This window comes from Phaseolus vulgaris, chromosome 5 (assembly GCF_000499845.2).
Source record: "Phaseolus vulgaris cultivar G19833 chromosome 5, P. vulgaris v2.0, whole genome shotgun sequence".
Taxonomy (NCBI): domain Eukaryota; kingdom Viridiplantae; phylum Streptophyta; class Magnoliopsida; order Fabales; family Fabaceae; genus Phaseolus; species Phaseolus vulgaris.
Window position 1 is genome coordinate 3,187,209 of NC_023755.2, and position 23,292 is coordinate 3,210,500.

The 23,292-nt window shown below is 33.0% G+C and overlaps 3 protein-coding genes across 4 annotated transcripts; 1 reads left to right on the forward strand and 2 right to left on the reverse strand.

The window, feature by feature from the left end:
- Positions 1-1,101: 1,101 nt before the first annotated feature.
- LOC137834856 (uncharacterized) lies at positions 1,102-8,559 on the forward strand. The gene is made up of 3 exons (XM_068643078.1): positions 1,102-1,422; positions 3,416-3,727; positions 8,103-8,559. Exons 1-3 carry the CDS (start codon positions 1,307-1,309, stop codon positions 8,155-8,157), a joined length of 483 nt encoding a protein of 160 aa, XP_068499179.1. The 5' UTR covers positions 1,102-1,306; the 3' UTR covers positions 8,158-8,559.
- Positions 8,560-13,680: 5,121 nt separating this feature from the next.
- LOC137834857 (basic leucine zipper 24) lies at positions 13,681-15,522 on the reverse strand. Of its 2 annotated transcripts, none has more exons than XM_068643080.1 (2): positions 15,289-15,522; positions 13,681-14,785 (listed from the first exon to the last, which is right to left on the reverse strand). In XM_068643080.1, the coding sequence occupies exon 2, from the start codon at positions 14,695-14,697 to the stop codon at positions 13,915-13,917; it is 783 nt and encodes a 260-aa protein (XP_068499181.1). In that variant the 5' UTR covers positions 14,698-14,785; positions 15,289-15,522; the 3' UTR covers positions 13,681-13,914. The 2 variants fall into 2 exon arrangements, with proteins under 2 accessions (XP_068499181.1, XP_068499180.1); XM_068643079.1 differs by having other exon boundaries at positions 13,681-14,756; positions 15,289-15,501.
- A 1,267-nt stretch (positions 15,523-16,789) lies between these two features.
- Positions 16,790-22,011, reverse strand: LOC137834859 (cinnamoyl-CoA reductase CAD2). Its single transcript, XM_068643082.1, has 6 exons — positions 21,831-22,011; positions 21,549-21,718; positions 21,272-21,463; positions 18,500-18,662; positions 17,501-17,687; positions 16,790-17,123 (listed from the first exon to the last, which is right to left on the reverse strand). The coding sequence occupies exons 1-6, from the start codon at positions 21,949-21,951 to the stop codon at positions 16,967-16,969; spliced, it is 990 nt and encodes a 329-aa protein (XP_068499183.1). The 5' UTR covers positions 21,952-22,011; the 3' UTR covers positions 16,790-16,966.
- Positions 22,012-23,292: the final 1,281 nt, after the last annotated feature.

The window sequence follows — 23,292 nt, forward strand, 5'->3', positions numbered from 1 at the left end:
ATATTAATCATATAAGATCTGATCTCAAAATTTTGCTTTGTAATTCCAACTCAATTCATTTTAAGAGATCCTAATTCTCAGTGTGACACATTGTTTTTATAATTTTGTAAAAGTACTAAAAGTCACAATAAAGTAAAAAAAATGATATTTTGTAGTTATTCATGAAATAACTATATTCCCTATAATTTTGTAGTTATGTCATGATTTTATCCTTTTGTTTTTATTGAATTTTGATTGTCCTTTGATAAAGCTATACGAAGGACATGATTCTTAGAACAAACAACGTAATTTGAAAAAGACTCGTCAAGTTAATAAAAGTATATGCATAAAAAAACTATATAAGAGAATGACTAATATCTATGTTTCTCTTCATGTTATAGGTATGTTATTAGAAAAACTTTGTTTGACACTCCTTAAAAAAAACTACATTCACAACCCACTTTAATAATATAATCATATATATTAGAATTTTAAATTAAAGATTAAAATAAATATTATTAGAATATTATTTACTATAATAAATATTATTATTTACTAAAATAAATATTATTTCAACTTAATAAGTTGAAAACCTTATTTCCTATATATTATTAGAATATTACTATAAACCCTTTAAATTTGAGATCAAGATCATTAGGAGGAATTTTAAGAAAATAAAACTAATTGTATTAATATCAATTATGGATTTTATTTTAAATAATATTAACGAAACCACAGATGTTTGTATTTAAAAAAAATAAAAAATAATTTAATTCAATATTAAATATTATAATTAAATTTTTATAAAAGAATAAAATTAAAAATATATTTTAACTATCTTTTCTATTTTTTCCATATAAGAAATATTGAAAAAAATAAAAGTTAAGGAAACAGTCGTAGAAAAGTTATTTATTATATATAAAGAAAATAATTATAATTAAGGTAACTTTAAAAAATCATTGTATAATACTATTTAAAAAATAAATAAATAATAGCCATTAAAACAATTTTGTTTTATAAAAGACTAAAATAAGAAAAAAAAAGTATTAAGATCAAAATAAATAAAAAAACATGCAAATTTAGTGCGAATATATAGACAAAAATATAAACAAAAGTTTCATCAAAATCAAAAGCGAAATTTTTTTTTTATTAAATATATATTTTGTCTTTTGAATAAAATTGTCAGCTATTAATATCTTGACATAAAAATTTTACGAGAAGGTGCAATCGTTACCGCTGAAGAAACCATAAAACCCCGTCAACGGCTGAGAGCCACCGCAACTTGAACGCCGGCGACTCCGCAGAGAAATTTAGAAACGGACGAGAAATGTCGCTTGTGGATTACGCTTCCTCTTCAGACGACGATGTTCCGGAACCCACTGAAGAAGAACGGGAGAAAAAGGAAGAACCCCAACCACCTCCTCCTCCTCCGACTCGTTCTCTGTAATGCCCTTTTTCTTTGCTTTTTCAATAAAGTTATTCTAATTGCTTTATACTTTTTTAAGTTTTTCAGTTCTGCATTTTATTCCGTAGAGTTATATGAGTTATTTATTTTGGTAATATACCGATAGTTTTTTCTGTATTCATTCGCAATTTTAATGTTGTGGTTGGCATTTTTAGGTTTAGTGTCAATGGATTACTAGCTGTTAATGTTAGGACTTTTTATTAATTCTTGTATTACTTTCTACTTTGTTTGACGGACAATGATATACAAAGAAGGGACTATGACCATCAGAGTGATGTGGATTGCTTGAAAGCATAGCCATTAGTGAACAATAGTGTCACAGTAGTAGAATCCAGACCGAAGTGATAAAGGAAAATGAGGAGTGATTGGGGTGGTTATAGAATTACATAGACATGGAATTGGTTTAGTGGTTAGCTTAAATCACTGGAGGGGTATAGAAGGTGAGGTGAGGGAATTCGGAATTGTTGCTATGGGAAAATTGAAAAACGTAGTAGTTAGTGTGGGTTTAGCATGGTGGCGTGGGTAGTGTGGAGTGGCGGTTTGGAGCGGCCTGGCAGAAATCATGAAGAAGACAGTGTTGGTCGCATAAGGAAGAAGAAGCCTTGAGTCAGCCTGACTCAACTCAATACTGTTTCTTTTTAAAACCAAAGGGTTGGCTCATGCAACCTGACTCAAACCCAAACAGCTACATCAGAAAATAAACCTAACACACCCCCACCTCAACCTCAAGTACCTCACCTGCAGCCTCCTCTGCTTCGTGCATTCCACGCTGCTGCAGCCTGATTTGGTTCCAGCACAGCGGCACTGTTGTCACACTACAGCACTGTCCCACCGTCGCTGTCCTGCTGCCATCATGCCACTGCAGCCACCTCTAGTTCTGCTGCAAGTACACTTTTAGGTAGAATGATGACATATAAAATTTCTTGGTTCACCTATTCCCCCTGTTAGAAAAGAGGATCAAGGTCTGCCAAAAGATGAACCAAAAGCTTTGTTAGTATGCTTAAGAAGGAAGAGGGGCCCTAACAGAATATTTGTTAAGACAGATGGGACAGTCAGGAATCAGTTAGAGATACGAAGGTAAATAGACCCTTTCTAGGATAAATAGACCCTTGAAAAAACTATGCAATTTTCCTAGAAGAAAGAGGGAGGCGACAACATTGTAGGAGTGTGTTTTATAACGAAGCCTTTGGTGTTTACTGGGTTTGTGTTTAATGTTAGAATTCACTGTGGTTTATTTCTTTTTAGCTTATCTGTGAAAGAATTTTCATTTAAGCTCTCTTGTACTGTACTGCTATGGTTTCTTCAAGGGTCTGTCTATGATGGGTATTCAGAGAGAGCGCAGAGCCCTTTATTGATCATATAATTTAATTTTTATTTTACCTTTTTTCCCAATCTTTTATGTGGATACTGTACAATGGTTTTTTATGGGAAACTACAAAATGGAAAATTTTGGTAAAAGGTGTCTCAAATCTAGAAAACCATTCAAGCGATTATTAAGTCAATAAGTAATTGCTCATTAACCTCTTCTAAAAATCTTAAACCAGTGGAGTGGTTACTTGTTCCTGAGATGGAAATGTTTTTCTTAGAATTCTATATTTTTCAATTTGCTTTTCCATTTCTTATTCTTAGATCTTACCCATGTATCTCTTTTAATTATAATTTCATTCTCTTGTAAAACATATAATGTTTACTTTTTTCATGATTTTTGCTTAAGATACATGTTAACCATAAAAGTCCATCATAACTGCATCAGTGAGCTAGATCCATAATCTGCTTTCCTGAAAAACGCAAAAAGAAAGAAAGGACCTGGAGATAAAGGGCATGCTTTATATATGTGTGCGTGCAGTGTGCACACGTGTGTGATTTTGGAGTCTTATGCAAAGTGTCAACCATCATAAACTATTATAGAATTTCACCTTTCTGGATCATCATTGTCCTCTAGTCTCAATATGAATGCTTTTTAATATGTAGGACTAAATCTGGATCTTCATCAAAGCAGCAGCTAGAAAATAAACCTCATTCATCTCTTCCTTTAGAGGAGAAACTTCCTGATGCTGCTCTTCTTTTGGATGCACCCACAGTCTCATCAAATCTGATGAGTGCTAGTGATCACTTCTCTCGAGTTGCTGCAGCTCAAGCTGAAAATGCTTCGCGGAAGAGAGACTCAAATGGAATGGCCTCCTCCACTGTTCGTAGTAAAGTTCCCAGAGGAAACTTGCCTCATTCAAGGAATGTTCCAGAAACCTCTGGTGGTATCCTACTTCCACCACAGATCAGTGGAAGGTTCGTGCTCATTTGTTAACAGATAGTGGTCTGCTTTTTTACTAATTTGTTTATTTATTGCTACTTGTTTTTAGAAGTTAAGTTTGTTTGATTTAAATTTTATTTCAATGATAAGTAGATCTTGAATTGATGCATGGGATCACGTGAGGTGAATTTGCACACGTTATGCACTTATATTGAATTTTAAACGAGCTCTGCCTATCTGTTTATAATCTGGTTAATACTTGCATTTTCGCTTTTTTTATTGTTTTTGTATACTTGTTATTTTAGTTTTGTTGATATAATGGCCAGATTTTAGCTTAGAAGCCTACTTTAAAGTAAGCCCTTTTAAGCAGGCTAACAAACTACTGAACAGGCTTAATAGGTGTAAACTTGTACGTAGGTTCATTTAAATTAAATATATTAACAAACAAATATGTAATTTCAAAACATTTTTGTAAAATTTAATACAATAATGATACATTCTTATACTAGTTATTATTATTTGCTTTGAAAAGCCTACAAACCTAACCTTTGTTAATAATTTGGCCTAACTTATTTTGATAAATAGGCCTTACTTGACATTGGCCTAATGTAAACCTCTAACAAGCATCTTGGACTATTCCTATCCCTGGTTGGAGTTCTCCAAAAATTGGTAAGGAACCCATCCCTACTAGAAACGAGGCAATGTCAAGAAAAAGAGGCAATGGCAAGAAATAAGGATCTTATCTAGGGAATCATTGGAGTAGAGAGAAGTAAGTCAATTAACAACAATCTTGGCTTCTTAACCATTCTTTGTGAAAATCATATTTACTACTCAACTCATGATCACCTTGCATGAAAGAAATTCTATGCGTACTTTTGGGAGTTTGGTTTTGGATGGAAAGGTAAGAGAGGATTTTTTTATTTTTTTTTCATTTCTAATAAACATTATATAATTTAATAATTTTTTGAGGTGAAACTAATATGGTAGATTAGCTTGAATTTGATGTCCTAATCTTTTACTAATTGTTATAAATGTTAAAACTCTTAAATTTAAAAAGAGATGGTTTCCCTTCCTTTTCCTTTCCCTCCAAACCCCCACTCTTTTCAGAAACTTTGAACTTTGACAAATGCTTGAGTAATCCTGTCAACCCTTTGATTAATGTTAACAGAATATCAGAAATAAAATATGATTTGCATTCCCCCTATTTGAGATGAATACAAAAGAATAGAAAATGAATTAGAGAGCTTGATTCCCCTCTCTTGAGTTCTCATATTTATAATGATATTGGAAGTTCAGGTATAATGAATGAGAGGAAAGAGAAAAGAATGACAAAAGTCACACCTAGAAACTAGGTACAACACAAAGTATATAGTAGCTTTTCAATAAAGTCTATATTAAGATGACCTATTATGATACTCCCCCTCAAGCTGGAGCATGCAAATTGTATGTGCTAAGCTTGAAACGGATAAATTCAATTCAAGGTCCTCTCAAGGATTTTGTTAGCACATTTGCAAGTTGATCATTGGATCCGATAAACTCAGTACATATTTCTTTGGACAACAACTTTTTCCAAACAAAATGACAGTCAATTTCTATGCTTTTAGTCCTCTCCCGGAATTTTGATTGGAAGCAATGTGGATAACAACTTGGTTATCACAATACATCTTCATTTGCAGAACTTCACAAAAATCTAATTCCTGGAGGAACTATTTTACCAATACAAGCTCACTAGTGGGAGATGTCATTGCCGTAATCAGCAGCAGTTGATCAAGCAACTACATTTTGTTTCTTGCTTTTCCAAGAGATAATATTTCCTCCAATGAAAACACAATATCCTATAGTGGAGCGTCTATCTATAGGAGAACATGACAAGTCAGCATAACAATATCCAGAGATTTGGGTATTCCCTTTATCTTCGTAAAGTAGACATTGTCCTGGAGCCTTTTTGAGGTACCTTATTCCAATGATTAATACAAGGATTCTGCATGAACTAACTTAGAACACCAACTGCAAAAGATTTTACAGCTTAACGACTTTCAGTCTATGACATTTCACTCGATGGCACTTCAGTTGACTCCTCGTTGGTCATAGCCTTCCATAGGTAGCCCTTTTCAAGACATCAACAACCAACTTTGATAAGTACTCTAGTACTTGGGAAACCCACCCTCGAAAACTAACTATTCAGGGGGGAGAACCAAACACTTAAATACTTCATCGAGCATTCCACTCTACTTGATGTAAGACTTAGGCACTTCATAATACCCAAGTTATTATGAAATTTTTTTTGGTTCAAGTGTCTTTTTTGGTAGCATCAACTCTTATACTTGGGTCACTTCATTTCTATGGAAGGTGTTATGCCTAAACCATCCAAAATCCATGTTATGGTGGATTGACCAATTCCCAAGTTTTTGTGTGCTTCCAATGAAGTTTTTTTGGGTTGACTAGTTTTTATCGCATCTGCAATTCAAACCCAACATTAGATGAAAAGTCAAGCTGATAAAAAAACGTTGTGATGTTAGTTATGATGTCAATGACTAGGGTTTCTTACCACAAGTTCTCTACGCACTTCTGTGATCTCTATCAAATTATTGAAAGGATAGGTCATGTAGCTTTTCGGCATGCTTTGTTTACGTCCTCCTAAATTCGTGCTTTTCATTGTTCTTTACTGAAACCACATAAAGGACCTCTTCCTATTCATTAGATTGCGTTGTCTCCTTCGGCTCAATCACCATGCCCTTGTACAACCTTTAGCAATTTTTCAATCCATGTGGGATTACTTCTCAATATTTGGTTTTAGTGAAGTAGTTGGGACTATCTCATGATTATACTAGCTAGAAGAAATGGGATGATATTTATCCTACATTCCACCTTGAGGACAAGGTGAAATTTGCAGAGGAGGGTATCAATAAAGAGCCTATTGTGGTGCATCTGATGGGGAACATAAAATCAAACCTGATTAATTCAAAAGTCGATGGAGGCAGAACCAAGAGGACTAGTGTAGAGCTCATATGCTTCGAAGACTAACTTCAGAGAATAAAATTATTATTTCAATATTAGATTCTCTTTTTGTTACTTTAGACAGACTATTTGTTACTCTTTATTCTAATTCTGTTATTTTGTTCCATCAAATGTGGGTGATCATTGATGTAAGGGAATCCTTGTAAACGTTGAGTATTAATGAATATGGCGGGATGAATTTCAGTAATATATATATTTTTTTTATAGTGTTCGTAACCGCTGGAGATCATATGTCAACTAAATATATGATTAAATTATAGTATATAAGTGAGTGAAAACCTTATCTTGCAAGCCGATTTTGTGAGATTGAGTTAAGTGTAAGTTTACTTTAGCAAGATTTGTTGAGTCTATTATACCACCTACTATTAGATTATCCACAAATATCTAGTCTAATGCTCGAGATGTCTATTCTCGGTATGAAGAGATATGTAAGAGATCCCTTATCGACTTGAGATATGTTCCATTTATAGGATAGGATATAAATGGATGTATACTTCACCATACAAGCCATTTTTGTGATATTGAATTACATTTAAAATTCAATCTCTAAGAGTAACATTGGTTGCACATACCGAAGTGTATGATGCATTAGAAATATTGAAAATTTGTTTGGTTTTATTTTTAAGGGTAAGGTTGTAGGCTTAACCTAGTAGTCGTGGATCTAATCCTGAAAACAACCACTCTACTTGTGAGGCTTAGGGTATGTAAGATACTTTCCTTGTACCTTACCTGGTTGGAGGCTTGTGCACTAGGCCATCTTTTTTCATTCGTTTTTCCTTCTATGGATAACTGTGCTTAGAAAGGCATTGGAGGATGTTACCTATTAGAGTTCTATGCTTCCTAGAAAAGTTGAAAATTAGTCTAAGTCACGACAAAGTGTGACAACGGACCTGGTCATTGAGCCGGTTGAGACATTAGGTCAATGGGCCAATAGTACTAATAAACTCGGTTGATCTAGTCTGCATTAGCAAAAATAAAAGTAAAAATATATTATATATGTCTAACATAATTTGACAAATCTAACCTAAATTTAAATTTTTTATCATAATAAAGTACTAATATATGAAATGGCTAATAAAGTTCAAATTTCAAAATATCATTATGGTCGGACCAGTCAGTTTAGATTTAACAAGTATGCAACTATCACTTCCTCCAGACATGCTACAAATCATCTGCATACCCTAGATGTATCTGTTCGAGACGCATATGATGTCAAGCGATAATCATTCCAACATCCTAATCTTTTCTTTTACTGTTTTGTTTTAGGCAATGCTGAAGCTGACTTAGCTGAGATACTAGTTTCTCTGTTCTTCAAATTCTCGTCATTGTGAAATGTCTTTGTCTTTTCTTTATATTGAGTGTATTCATGGATTTCTGATTTTATAATTTCAGGCAAAACGTTGTTACAGAAGACATAAGCAAGCTCTTTGTCAAAAAACACCGCTAACATTTACGAAGTAGAAGTTTGCATAATGAAATGAGTGATGGGTAAGAAATGTACACCTGAGGATGTGGCACTTCTTTACCAGCTTGAAAGTGCTTGCTTTTGTAGAATGTGTACTCGTTTAACTTTTAAGCTTGTTTATATCCATAGGTTGTATTTTTGTCTAGTTGATCATATTAGGTTGTTAACCCAAGCTCAGCCAGGTAAAAGAAAATGAAGCACAAAACCTGTTATGGGTTATTTGCTTCACGGCATATGAATTGGGTTTGCAGTTATAATTTAGGATTGTTGAGAGTACTATGGATGATATTTTCATGCTTTCTTAAGTTTTATAAATATTTGCAGTCTTGCAAGGAGACACTTGCATAAATTCCTTTAAAATATGTGAACTTATTTGTCTTTCAATTATCATTCACATTTCCTTTAGTTAAACTGTGATATCATACTTCATTTTGCATGACGCTCGTTATGCTCTTATATAAACATTGCTATCACATCCTCACACCCCTTATTCATGATTCCAAAATATTCAGATATTAGAGTAGCGCACTCTTTGGTAGCATTTACCTTTTGCTTACGCTTGGATACTCACAATTGAGCACCATAAAGAGTTAGGTACATTATCCTGCCTTTTTTTTTCCTGCAATCCCCATAATTTCTAATTCCCATAATTTCTAATTGCACTTCATGCAAGAATAATTGATCTTTTCTTCTTTATGTAACATTTCGTGCGTATCTCTTCTCAGATAGTGTGTCTTTGTTTGAGTTTGTCTAAAGGGAAGAGTTGTACTGAAACATATAACTTTTCCAAAGTTAACAATGGGAGCACCACAAAGTTTTTAAGAAAAACAACTTTAATTTTTCATCTAAGAGATCATTTATGTAACTTGTACGAAACATATCTTCTTGACAAATAATATATCGTCTTGACAAACGAAACTAACCATTGTCTTGACAAACGAAACTAACCAACATTTCATGTAACATAAAATAGAGTTCATGGATTTGTCCTAGATATCAATAGATCCATCAAGAAATGATTTTTTATTTGAAACTGATTAGAAAAAAAGGGAAAGTATACTAGAAAATTGTAACATAAAATAAGCATATATACGTTCTTACCATACAAGACTTAACTCTATTTACATTCGTTTAAGCATATCACAATTTTATCACACGTAATAAAAACAACAAAATTAAGATTCAAATTGATAAATTTTTTATTTTTTTCAAAATCAATTATCGTCGATTAATTAATTCGAAGTTGATTAATATAATACAAATCAATGAAATTTCTACAATGAATAAACTCATTGAGTTTAGTTAAATTAGGTTTATTCAAATAGTTTTTATTAGCATAAATCAATTATTAAGATTCAAATGTCATTAATAAATTAATTTAAGCAATTTGATATCTAACTTCAAATTAATCATGAAAGCATGGTAGAGTTCAAGCTTCCATAGTGGAATGGATAACAATAGATGAGAGAAAAGAAAAGGAACAAAACATAGAAAGATAGAAAGAAAAAAAGTAACTAAGAGGGAAAAAAGAGCTTCCACGTATGAAAATTAGAAAAATATTAAGAGCTACTAATTCTAGATTCATTTATCTATTTACAAGAAGTGATTAGTGATACACCAACGAGCTTGATCATGAGCTTTAATTGCAATTGAATCGAATTACAAATGTTTTAACATTAAATCTCACATAAGTTTTCCAAATTTGTTTTAATTTCAAAAAGAAATCTTAGCAAAAAAAAATGTCAAATTCAACAAATCACGTCCTTTCGAAGCTCCAGACACGAAGAATTCAATGTAAAAAAGAATCAATAAAAATAATGTTTGAAGCTAAATTTAAAGGAAAAATATTGAAGAAAGGTTCAATAACTAAAAATATTATACTAAATTAAAAAATTATGTCAAACAATCCCCATTTATATATTGTAATGGCTAGAAAATCACAAAAATATAAACAATTGAATATATTAAAAGTCAATTGAAGATACAATAAAACTTTAAATGTGGGTACAGAATATGAATAATGAAGGGGCATTATAAGAAGTAAAAAAACAATATTTACAAACAAAAGTAACATAGTGATGTACATCCAAAGAAAACAAAATACACAATAACTTAATGATCATTGTTATCATTATTATCTAGTCATTAACATTATTATTATTTAATATTATTATTAAATATTATTATTATTGTTATTACCTATTGTCATTATTTTTATAATTATTGTCATTATAACCATTATTATTATTACTATTGTCATTATTTCTATAATTATTGTCATTATAACCATTATTATTATTACTATTATCATTATTTTTATAATTATTGTCATTATTATTATTATTTCAATATTATCTTTATCATTATTATTATTAGAACGAGTACAGTATCACATTAATGAAAAATACCTGGAATATGATGAAAAACATTATACTCAATGTAAGAAATGGTATGATGTGATTACATTTTTTTTAAAAAGAGAAAATTCTTATAAAATTAGAGTTTAAAGAGCAACAAAATTAAGAATGAAATAAAAAGTTTAAAAAAATAGTGAAACTAAATAAACAGAATATTTTATACTTCTTTTTAGGACATGAGTGTCTAGTTATACTGTCTATTGGATTAAAGCCTTTTATTATTATTAGACTCATGTTATTTCAGATTTTTTTTTTAGCAGAAAGATGTTTTTCATTGTTGGTTTAAAAGAATTTGTTTCTTATTATAATCATAATAAAAATTTATACAATAAGTTTGAATTTTTAAAAAATTAATGTATTTTTTCTTTTTAAAATTATGTTAAAATTTTCATAAATCCAACAAATATTTTTTGAATTGGACACTTCACATATACGTGTAGTACGGGTGTCGGTGTCCAATATGTGCATCTGACGTGGAAACGTCATTTAAGAGAAGTGTTCGAGTTTCATAGCTTGTAACTCTATACAGTAGAGTTGGATGCTATAAATAAACATTTATACTCAATCAACATATCTAATACACAAGATGTATTTGACATATCTTGCTTTGTGTTTTTGTTTTTTCTTGTCTCTTAAAATTCTGATTCACAATCAACATTACATTAGTTATTTCATTGTTCTTAGGACTCATTTCGACATTAAATGGATAATCTTCATCCATTGTTAATGATTAGTTCTTGAAAGAAATATGGGTATCACTTCGAAGAACATGAATTTCAATGGAAAATAGTTTCAACCTATAGAGAACTAAAGGGATATGGGCATCACTTTTTGATTCTACCTAATGTCAGGATAGATTATGAAAATGAAACAATGATTCTACCACCCTCTCTTTAGCCTTCTTACAAGAATTTGTTAAGTTTTTATAGGTGTGAGGAATGATTGAATTACATTAAATTCAATCCTTTGTACGTGGGAGCTTCACCTCAAAGCATCTGAGAATGTTGAGGATGCATTGGTTTATGGGTTGGTGGCCTTCAAAAAATATAAGAAAGCCAAGAAGAAAACGAAGGTTGATTAGAAGGATGTTTGCAGGTTTTGTAACAATATGAGGGATTATAGGAGGATTGTCCAATGTTTGGGAATTAGGATGTAGCGATTGTAGTTTAGAAGCTGAAATCATTCAATGACAAATTGGTGTTATATGTCACCTCACAACAACAAGCATATTATAGGTATGTGAGCACACCTTGCTACATGGTGAATGGTTCTCCATCCACATCCATAGAATGCAAGACTTTGGTTGAGATGTGGTTGGGGAAGCCAATTGACTATTAAACGTTAAACAACCTTTGGGTCCACAACTTACTATCATGTTGATGATATAAACTTGAACCATGGTCCAAGATGTGGGTGGTTATGGCTACAAGAATGGAGTCAAGGGCTTTAGAATATGGCACCTTCTAGGGGAAGGGCTTCAATGACTACTTAAGGTTCACATGGATTTTGGGTGTGAAGCACAAATTAGAGGTTTTTGAAAAGTTTAAACATAGTAATGTTTAACCAAACGAGGAAGATGGATGAGTTATGAAGCTCGGACACTTCTCTTAAATGGCGTGTCGGTATCCGATGTATCGGACACAGACACTTGTATGACACCTGTAGGACATGTATCAGTGAAGTGTCCAATTTAAAAAGTATTTGTTAGATTTCTGACAACTCTAGTACAGTTCTAACACAATTTTAAAAAGGAAAAATACATTAATTTTCTAAAAATTCAAACTTTATTATATAAATTGTTATTATGATTATAAAAATAAGAAACAAATCCTTGTGAATCGGTCATGAAAAACATCTTTCTGCTCCAAAAAATAATCTAGAACATACTTGTGCACATAAATTTTTATTGTCAATTTATATAATTCATAATTATATAATATATAGATCTGTATCCCCGTGTCCTACATTTTAGAGATTTTACGTATCTCCATATCCGTGTTTGTATCGTATCAGTGTCCGTGTCCGTGTCAGTGCTACCTAGTGGATGAGTGTCTAATGAACGACAACAATTTGAAATTATTCTTGAATGAGTTTAACAACTTTTGTAAAGATAAAGACATCAAAAGATATTTAATTGTTTGTCATACTCCACAACATATGAATCACCAAGAGGATGAACAAGACCTTGTTGACGAGGAATAAATGCATGTTGTCTCACTCTGGTTTGGATAGAAACTATTAGGGTGAGGTTGTGAAGACAATGTGCTACTTGGTAAGTTGTTCCCCATCCAACACCATTGAATGAAAAGCTCTTATTGACTATTGAAGGTCTTTGGATGTTCAACTTACTATCATGTAAGTGATGGTGAACATGATCCAAGGTCCATGAATGGTATGTTTATGGGCTATAGGAATGGAGTGAAGTGGCTACGAATATGGTATGTTCATGGGCTATAGGTATGGTATGTTCCAAGGGAAGGGTGGTTGCCAATAGAAATGTTGTGTCTGATAAAATCTCTATGATGCAGAGGAAGTTTGAGGAGACACCAAGAGCCATGATTGGAGAGTCAGAAAGAGTGTAAGAACATGTGGAGTTCTCTCCAAAGAAATCATCTAATACATCTTTAACGTATATAAATGAGTCACTCCAAGAACATAATGATATCGAGACAAATCAAGAAACATTGTCCCTATTTCCATAAGAATGGTACATGAACAGTAATAACGTCTAATCTTATTCTTAGACTTAAAAATATATAAGAGAACAAAGCTTGAGGTTAGAAAATTGCTACTCTTGAAGGTAGGATTTGGTAATATTCATTTTTCTTGTTTCCAATAATATGATGCATAAGTAAATTCAACATACATATCTTTTATATCAATCATTCAGTTCAGAAGATAGAAAAAGGATGAAACTGAACTACGAATTTACTCAAATGATAAAATCAAGATAATGAGTACATTGTGGCTTATATATTCAATCCTAATAACACCAATATCTTATGTCTACATCATTAAATATAGGAAACAATATTAGTTTTTAATATGTATTAGTTTATTTAACAAGACAAACTTAATACACAAGAAATTTTGTTTATCAAGAAGTTAAGCACTTAATTTATGTGTGGTAGCATACATTTTGTACAAATCTCTAAATATACTTTGCCTGTATATACATATCCTATAGATTGCAGAATACAAACTTCATGACTCACTTTATGAGTTATGTAACAAACAAACCTTTTATGGTAACACTAACTAAATGTACATCATCTTACTAACTATCAGTGACAGCAATTGGAAAGAAAACTCACTAGAAAGACTATCCCTCTTGAGATGCAGATGACAAGAAGTTATCCACTGTCTCCACAGTTTGTCCTTCAGTACTCATCAAGTTATTTGCATCTACATGACAATCTACAATTTCAGGTTGGCAGTTTCCTTCCCATGGACTCACAGACTTTCCATATGCACAAATGTTGACCTGGGATGATGATCCTGCATGAGGATGGAAGCATGGCAAGCCGTTCTGACACCGAAGGCCAATTGTCCCTGCAGTAGACAGCAAACCAGCATCCCCTTCTTTGAGAATGTAAGAGCTACACTGATTTTGAAAGGGGAAAGCACCCAATTCACTGTCTATTTTCCCCTTAAGGAGTGCCAAAATGCTCCTCAACCTTGCCAGTTCTGCTTCAAGATGTGCCTGCCCTTGTAGTTTCCTCGCTAGTTGCTGATTCACCAAACGCAATTTCTTAACTTCCTCCTCCAAGTATGCTGTGTGTGCCTTCTTCTTCTCCCTATACTTCCTAACTGCTTCTCGGTTGCCAGAAGGCCTTTTTGGTTTGGAGTTGGTGTGCTCCTTGTCGTCATCATCTTCAGGTCCAAAAATTTGGGTGTGAGAGTGATAGCATGTGTGTGTGTGAGCAGCATCAGGGCCAGGTGGGTTGCATGTGTGAGTGTGGGTGCATGTTCTGCTGCTACTCCTACATAATTCAGGAACTGTGTTCACGGATGCTGAAGCCTGAAAACTGCTAGATGACTCTGGATTCAAAAATAGAACATTATTCGAAAGCTTATCAGAAAGCTCAGCATTTCCATCATCCATGTTTTCTTTCTGCGCCCCAAACGAATAATCAGCTGCAATCTCTCAACAAAAAAGTGTGTCTGCGACATCCATTTGGAATTAACTACCACTGTGACATGAAAATGGAATAGAACACACACAAAAATTCCCAATATATTATGTAAAACAGATGCACACAGACTTAATATGGAATATATGCAAATCAGCATATACCTAGAACAAAACCAGTCAAAGAATTCATTTTGATAGGCCCTGATTAAGGAATATATATTTGACTAAACAATTCCCAAGGAATGATGTCAAATCAAATACTATACTCAAATTTAGATGTTGGGGTGGCAATGATTCCCAAAGCAGCTTACTTGAGCAAGGTAAAGATTACCCAGTTGGATTCTCTTCCCAATAATACAGAACTTAGCATAAAGGAAAAACCTTTTTACAATTGAAGATGGAAGGGGAGAGAATCCAAGGTGTAGTGGAGGCAAGATAGCACAGAATAATACTAGCCAAAAAAGTGGATGAAGAGTCATATGAAAGCCAATAAAGGAACAAGAGTGTGGTTTCTTTGTGTTAGAAATTAGAGATTAAAGATTAGAGATTGGATTCAGTTACCTGGCCCTTGGTGGCACCAGAAGCATCACTGTTTTTTTCATATGTAACTTACAAACCCATGGAAGTCCATGTGTTGCTCCAGATTGTTCCTTAGCCTCAATTTCCGCGTAAAGGGTAAGTCATAGGATTGTGTTGTAAGATACAAAATGTGGAACTGTTCTTCCACTCACAAACATCACCCATGAGGATGGGGCATTTCCTGTTATGGTAATTGCTTGTTATCTTCACCAAATTATGCTAAATAATATTTATTACCTATTTTAAAATACGCATTCATCTTTTTCTAATATTTTAAATAAGATAATATTTATATTTTTTTAAACTTTTAAATAAATAGTTATTTTCATTTGCTTATATCATCTAAAACTATAAAAATTACAAATTTAAACTTTAAATTTTAAAATATAAAATTAAAGTGCTTTTTATGAACAAAAAATTGTTTTTAAAAAAAAAGGTAAGTGTCCTGTTATAGAAAATAGAAAAAAGCATCATTTATCAAGAATATATAAAGATATCATGAATGGAGATTGCATTGCACATAAAGAGTTGTGACCACAGTGGAATAAGATTATTCCGCCTAATCTATATTGAAGTCTATTCATGGGTTACTATAAAAATGCAACTATAGCAGATTCTATGAACAATGTACGCTTTCAAGAGCACACTTTCTGTGAAATACTTTCTGAGATAATTCAGATACTACATCATGGGAATATAAATAGTAATAGCTTTATATTTTTTCTTAGTTGGTTGATTCTGATAACTCTGACCAATTGGCAGTGAAGCATTGAAATGGGTAAAGAAGTATGTAGCACAGACACTGATACGACACAGAGATACAGATATACATAAAATCTTTAAAATATAGAACACGGAGACACGAATCTATATATTATATAATTATGAATTACATAAATTGACAATAAAGATTTATGTGTATAAGTATGTTCCAGATTATTTTTTGGAGCGGAAAAATGTTTTTCATGACTGGTTTCCAATTATTTGTTTCTTAGTTTTATAATCATAATAACAATTTATACAATAAAGTTTGAATTTTAAGAAAATTAATGTATTTCTCTATTTTAAAATTGTGTTAGAACCGTATTAGAATTGTCAAAAATCTAACAAATACTTTTTGAATTAGACACTTCACAGATACATGTTCTACCGGTGTCATACGAGTGTCGGTGTCCGACATGGGTATCGGACACCGACACGGCATTTAAGAGGAGTGTCCGAACTTTATAAAGAAACTAAAGCTCAAAATGCAGAGGATTACTTAAAATGCTTGTGCTCCACACATGCACACACCCACTGTATCACGAATTCAAAATATCCAACGCTCGTACCATTTACAAGATTCAAAATATCCACGTTCATACCTATGAATTTTCCATTTGAACCACAAATTATACAAACATAGTTGCATTGGACATTTTCTAATAACAAGAATGCAATCTGTAATGCAAACTCTAACGTGTTTGGAACTTAATCGTCACACTAGCACAAACCAGACCAAAAATAGCTTATTTCAGTACTTAACTTTACACCAGTTTTGATTTATATCTTATTTTACTGCAAGTTTATTCATAAGCATGAGCATAAGAAGCCAATTGGCATCTAAAGAAGGTTTCCACGTTTTCTTCTCTGGGAGATATAACAAATCAGAATTGTGTATTTAAGGTGACAAATTAAAATTTATAAACTTCTTTTCCTTCAAGCTTTCCACAGTCTCCTTGAGGCTCACTTCCAAAGGAATAAATTCAATCCCCAAGCTCTTTGCTTTTTCCTTGGAAACCTGATATATTGGCACATATGGCTTATCATCTCCACACCTGGTAATATTGTTGACACAGTGAAACGGTATTAGAAAAATAAAAACAAGTAAAACTTGAATTATTTATAATTATACAAATATAAAACAAAACTTGACCGAATGGAGAGTCAGTTGGGCACCATAATCTAATGAGTTTTTCATACAAAAGAACATTTGAAAGACCTTCACATGCAAAGTTTTTAGGAAGGTTATGTTGTTTTAGCCAATATAATCTAAGGTTTGTATAGTTTCAGATCATCAATGCTGAATGCGTTTCTGACACTAAATTCAGTTTTCAAACAAATAAATGAAGCACTCATCAGATGGGGGTATTTTTGTTATGTTTTATATGAACTGTGTGCATTCTTGAAACTATCAAAAATAAATTATACTCACTTCTGGGGAAGTTGCAATGTTGGGTACAAGTCACGTAAAATCTTCAAAACGTCTGAGTAGTGTGCGACTCTCTCAACCAAACAATATCTTCCATTAGCTGAAGAATTTTCATATGCTAGAATATGGGCATTTGCAACATCTTTCACGTTGACCCATCCAAAAGATGCATTTTGAAATGTTTGCATACCTGTATCAAGGTGATGGAACAATTTCTTCAATTACATAAGAATTGTGCTGGGTTGTCAAAAATAAAATATATTGGAACCACTAATATTCATAGGAACTACTAATATTCATTACAATGACAACTGAATAACTCAAAGAGATAGTGAGATGCAGTATGCATCATTTTTCTGGGATTACTTTCCAATGTACCCCATCAAGGTGATCTCACCAGTCATTCCCAGCATGCTAACATTAGAATCAATGTTTGACTTCAACAAAGCTTTAGTACGAATCTATGCTTCCTTCAACTTGGTTTGAATATGTTATAATAAATTTTTGTGAAATTTGTTAATATGCTTCATCATATCATGTAAATTTTGAACTGGGTTATGGATGCTGATGAAAGAATAAATGATGCATAATAGCTTTATAGGGACTTGGACAAGAATAAATAAATCCTATTTATACAAATAAAGTCAATTTTGCCATATTTTATCTCTACATTACTTCAACAAAAATCAAATTTCCCTACAATTTTAAACTATATCCTATGATGAATTTTGTATCCCACCCAACAGCACCTTCAAAGGGCCACTCATTCTTTCTCAATAAAATTTCTTCCAGGTTAGTAGGACCCAGCAATTAATAGTATGTAGACCATTACAAGTCTAAACTCAAAGGCCCAAAACACTTCAGCCCAACATGGCTGAGGGCAGAAATTAGTTTTATTTGATCCATAAAATAGTTTGAGTTGAAAAAAAATACATTGTGTAGTAAAGATGCAGACAAAGCAAACCTATAAATTTTTCAGCATAATGTATAAATAGTAATTACCATTAACTACATTTAAAATTGAAGCAGCACTGGTGTTAAGGACGGGTTGCAAGAGAGGTCCAACAACCATTGCGGGGTTAATCGTAACCAAGTCAATGTTGTTTTCTTTTACAAATTTCCAGGCAGCATCTTCAGCCAAAGTCTTCGAAAGTGTATACCACATCTAAAACATAAATAGAAAATGGCAAGAAATGTGAAAAACATGGTAACATAACATAGATGACAAATTATAACACTTTGTAGACTTTTGAAAAAAAAAATTATAGTTCAGTGGCAATTGTCTAATGCATTTAAAATTACAACTATTAATTTGTTCTCATATCATATGAACAAATGAGAGAAGCAGTAAACATGTGTTACTTTATTAGTGCAACTTCACATGAGAATAAGTTAATAATGAGTGCATAATACAAACTAAATTTAATCATATGTAGCTATGAAAGAGGCAAAGTACACATGAAGGGAGGGTTGAATTGTGTATTTAAAACTTTTCAAAATTTTCGCAAATGAGCGTCTAAAAATGGTGATAAGACAGTTTTAACTGGACAGACAAACTGTCAAGCAATTTTTGGCAAGGGTAGAGTATGATGAAGATCGTCAAACGTAACTTCAAGTTAATAGACGCAAAGTCAAAAACTCTTTTCAAAACTCTCCTTCATTGGTTAGTTGCAGATTAATAATATGCAATTCAGATGATAAGGGTAGAGAATTATTTACACCAGGTGTTTTTTACACTGGCTCTTCTGAAAACCCCGACTATGTCCAATTCTTGATCAACACAATCAAGTTCTACTGGCAAACTAACACCGCAAGATACAAGACGAGTATTTTGTGAACCTAGCCACTCCTGACTAAACATAAGAGTATTATTTGGATTGCAGTCACTCCTAACTAAACACTGAGTATTCTTTGAACACACAGTCACTCCTGGATAAATACTTAGTATTCTTTGGATCAAATCACTCTTGGCTAAGCACTTTCTTTGATTATACCAAGGGTGTGATCTAAACGATCACAAGATTGGTTCACTAAAAGAGTTAACATCCTCAGTAAAATACAAGATTAAGAAAAACTCTTTTAGGTTGCAAATAAACATTAGCTAGAACCATTAGCTACAACATTCTTGGAGTTACCCGCTACGCACAACAATTCGAGATTTTAAACCATTAGCTAGAACATTGAAACTTGATTGGGAAAACATTAGTTATATAGTTAAAAGCATTTGTGCACTTAGATGCTTTGGAAAGCAAAGAATAGAAGACATTTTCAGCTGGAAGTTATTGGTTGTTGTCCTTGTGAGATACTTTGTTTTATTTATCTGACAATGGTTTGTATGATTGATTTGACTTACGTACAAGTGGAAGTAAAGAGCAACAATATAGCATTCATAATTTCCTTGTGTGTTGTGTCTGCATGTCTGTTTGGGAATAAATCATGTCAACTATCACCGGTATTCTTTTCCTCCATTTCAAAATTTACTTTTGTCAAAACAAAAGCTATGGCAACATATTCCATTGAACTATGTGAACTTTATTTTGTCCTTGGAATATGAAGGGCATAAAATTTACTTTAGCGCTCTTAGAACATTTTCCCATTCCACACTAATCAATCAAGCCTTGACGTGAAAAGCTTACAGCCAACAATGTTAGCACCTATAATTTTCGACCGTGTTTTCCTGAAAAAAAAAATAAGATACTAATGTCAGCCCACTTCTAATACAAATTAAGGCCAAGATGTACTCCAGTTTCAGCAACACTTAACGTTCCCCTTTTTTGTTTCATTGGAGGTCATGCCTTCATTTTGTAGTGATGAGGTTTTTACTCTTTAAAGTCATGGTTCCTCTTGTTCATGTTTTATAGTTGAGGAAAGAAAGGCAGTTACAGGATATATCTATGAAGCAATGGAGAAGGCCAAGGAAACAATAATGAAGTCTTTCAATAAAAATGAAAGTAAATAAATACAAGGATGTATTTACAATCATTGATAACAGTGGACTAGCCAACTCCATCGCACATTGCATCAAGAGGTTGGTGTCAAGTAAAGATGTGCAACAAAAGTTTTAAGTGAGACTCTTGATGATGACTTTGCTAATGAATCAAGGAAGACCGCAACTCCTAGTGAGGCACTTAAACACATTAATAAAAGCTATTGTAAGCATTGTAACAGTTACAATGTTTAAATTTTTAAGTTACTTTCTTTGTTTTTATAGCTCAATGGTGGAAGAATTATGGTCACACAATTCCAAATTTGCAAAAGCTAGCAATCAAGATTTTAAGCTTGACATGTAGCTCATCGGAGTACAATTGGAGTGTATTTGAGGAAGTAATAATTATTGTTTATAGCTCGTTTCATTATTAACTTTCTTTTGGAGAAAGTAGGATGAAACTAATTAACATCTTGTTCATAATGCAAATTCATCAAAGAAGAAATAGGCTTGATAATAAAAAAATGCATGATTTGGTTTACATCAAGGATAACCTACACCTTGCTCATAAAATGCAATATTAGGGATGAAATTGACCCTATTGTACTCAATGGCATTGATGAATGCAATGAGTGGTTAGTGGGACAAGTGGATGACGACAATGACAATGAAGATGGGGAATGTGTTGGGTTTTATGATCCCACTCTGAATTGCTCATCTATCTATGAAGTTTCATGTGTTGGAGAGCCAAGAATTTATACAAGGAGAAAGCAAACAATAAAAGGAAGCAACCATCAAGTGTAATTGGATCTTCACATGCTACCAAGAAAAGACGAAACGGCATATACCTGTGACTCCCTACAGAAATCTGGGTCGGAAAACCACGTTTCGTCAACAACCACATCAGGAGTTCGAGGCTTTCCGTTGTACGCAACTGCAGCAATAGAAGAGGTTAAAACAACGCGTTTCAGCACCGGCGAGTTCACACACGATTTCAGAACATTAAGAGTCCCCTTCACGGCTGGGTCCAACAATTCAACCTGAAAACGATCCAAAAAAAACAAATCATTACACAGCCACGGATAAAAATAAAACTGCACAAATCGAATTGCAAATGAAACAAACCTGCGGATCCTTGACATCGTGATAAAAGGGAGAGGCAGTGTGAAACACAGCGTGACAACCTTGAACGACAGAGTCAAATGAACCTTCTTCTAGAAGATTCGCCTTGACGAGATGCAATCTCTCCTTAGCACCATCAAGGTTAAGCAAGTGATTTACCTTTTTGGGATCATCTGCACATCACATGTGATCCAATCTTAAATTTTGGAAATAGTAATGCATCACTGTGACGAAAAATCATGACCCACGAAAAGAACAAATTAAAGAAGAAAAAATAACACATACTTGGGTCGCGAACAGTGGCCTTAACAGTGTAACCACGATGGAGAAGAAGCTTGACGATCCAGGAAGCAATGTAACCGGAAGCGCCGGTGACGCACACCACTTGGCCAGCGCCGCTACTCATTCTGGATTATCTTCTTCTGCTCTGAGCTGATTCTTTCTTTGTGCACCCATATATCTTTCTTTCTACACCTCCACCCACAATGTTATAAAAAAACAAAATTATCCTTATTATTTTTTAAAAGCCTTATAATGCAATTAACAGACTCCTTTTCTAAAAAATCTAAAATTGTCACTATTCTTTTCTTCTTCCCACAGATTCCACAGCCACACTCCAGAACTCCATTTCCTCCACATCTGAAATTCACCGACAATGGTTAGATTTTAATGTTAATCTCGTACATGATGTCGTATTAGCAACTAATGTTGGAGCCTATGTTCTTGCATATATACCATTCAGATGGCTGAGGATAATCGACTTCCCATGATTACCCCTGATAGACAACGTCAGGACGGGAATGATACTATCTTTGAGCATCTCACAATGGTAAGAACTTATTACTTGTTTATTTAAATAATACATGCTCAATTGTAATTAATATAATTTGTTGTATCATTGTAAGATCTTTGTAGAATAATAGCATCCACCTTGCAGTTGATTATAGATGATAGTCATCTAACCAAGGATTCACCTGAATGGGAAGGGATACAAACAACCTTAATGTTAGCCTGATCAGCCACCAAGAACATGTTTGTGTATGTCCGCAGACTGACGACACAGACGATGATGATGGTGATCATTTTAGTTGTTGCTATGTTTTGTAATTTCATGAAGAAACACTTAGTTTACATTTTTCTTTTGAATTTGATGAAGGAACACTTTGGTTAAGAAATTAGAGAATTCTTCTTCCGCATTTATAATAGTCACAATGTTAACATATCCATTTATCAATGCAATTCCAACTACAAATGTCACCTAATGAACATAATTTGTGTAAATATTTGCATCTGACTAGTATAATATGAACACCAAGCTTGGGCAATTGGATAAGAATGAGTAGACCATAAAATAACTGTTGGTGGAATTGGACAACCTTCTTACAACTGAACCACCTCTTAAAAATTGTAAGCAATGTCATTAATTATGTTTTCCAATGATTCATAAAATTCATTAAGAATGAAGTTCAACAAAGATGAACAAAATGATTTCCATGAACATGTCCAATATAGATGATGCGGTGATGATTAAAATCCATTGGAGGTTGAGATCTTAATAGTAAAATAGTTAATAATTTTTAAGAGATAAACACAAAACAATCACATTATATCGATTCGCAATAACATATTCCATATCTGAAATTGTCATCACATTTTCTAGTTCAACTCTCAGTAGGAGTGGCAATGCGTGCTGGCCCGCCCCGCACTTGGCCCGTCCCGCATAGAATTTGCAAGTTGATTTTTCTAG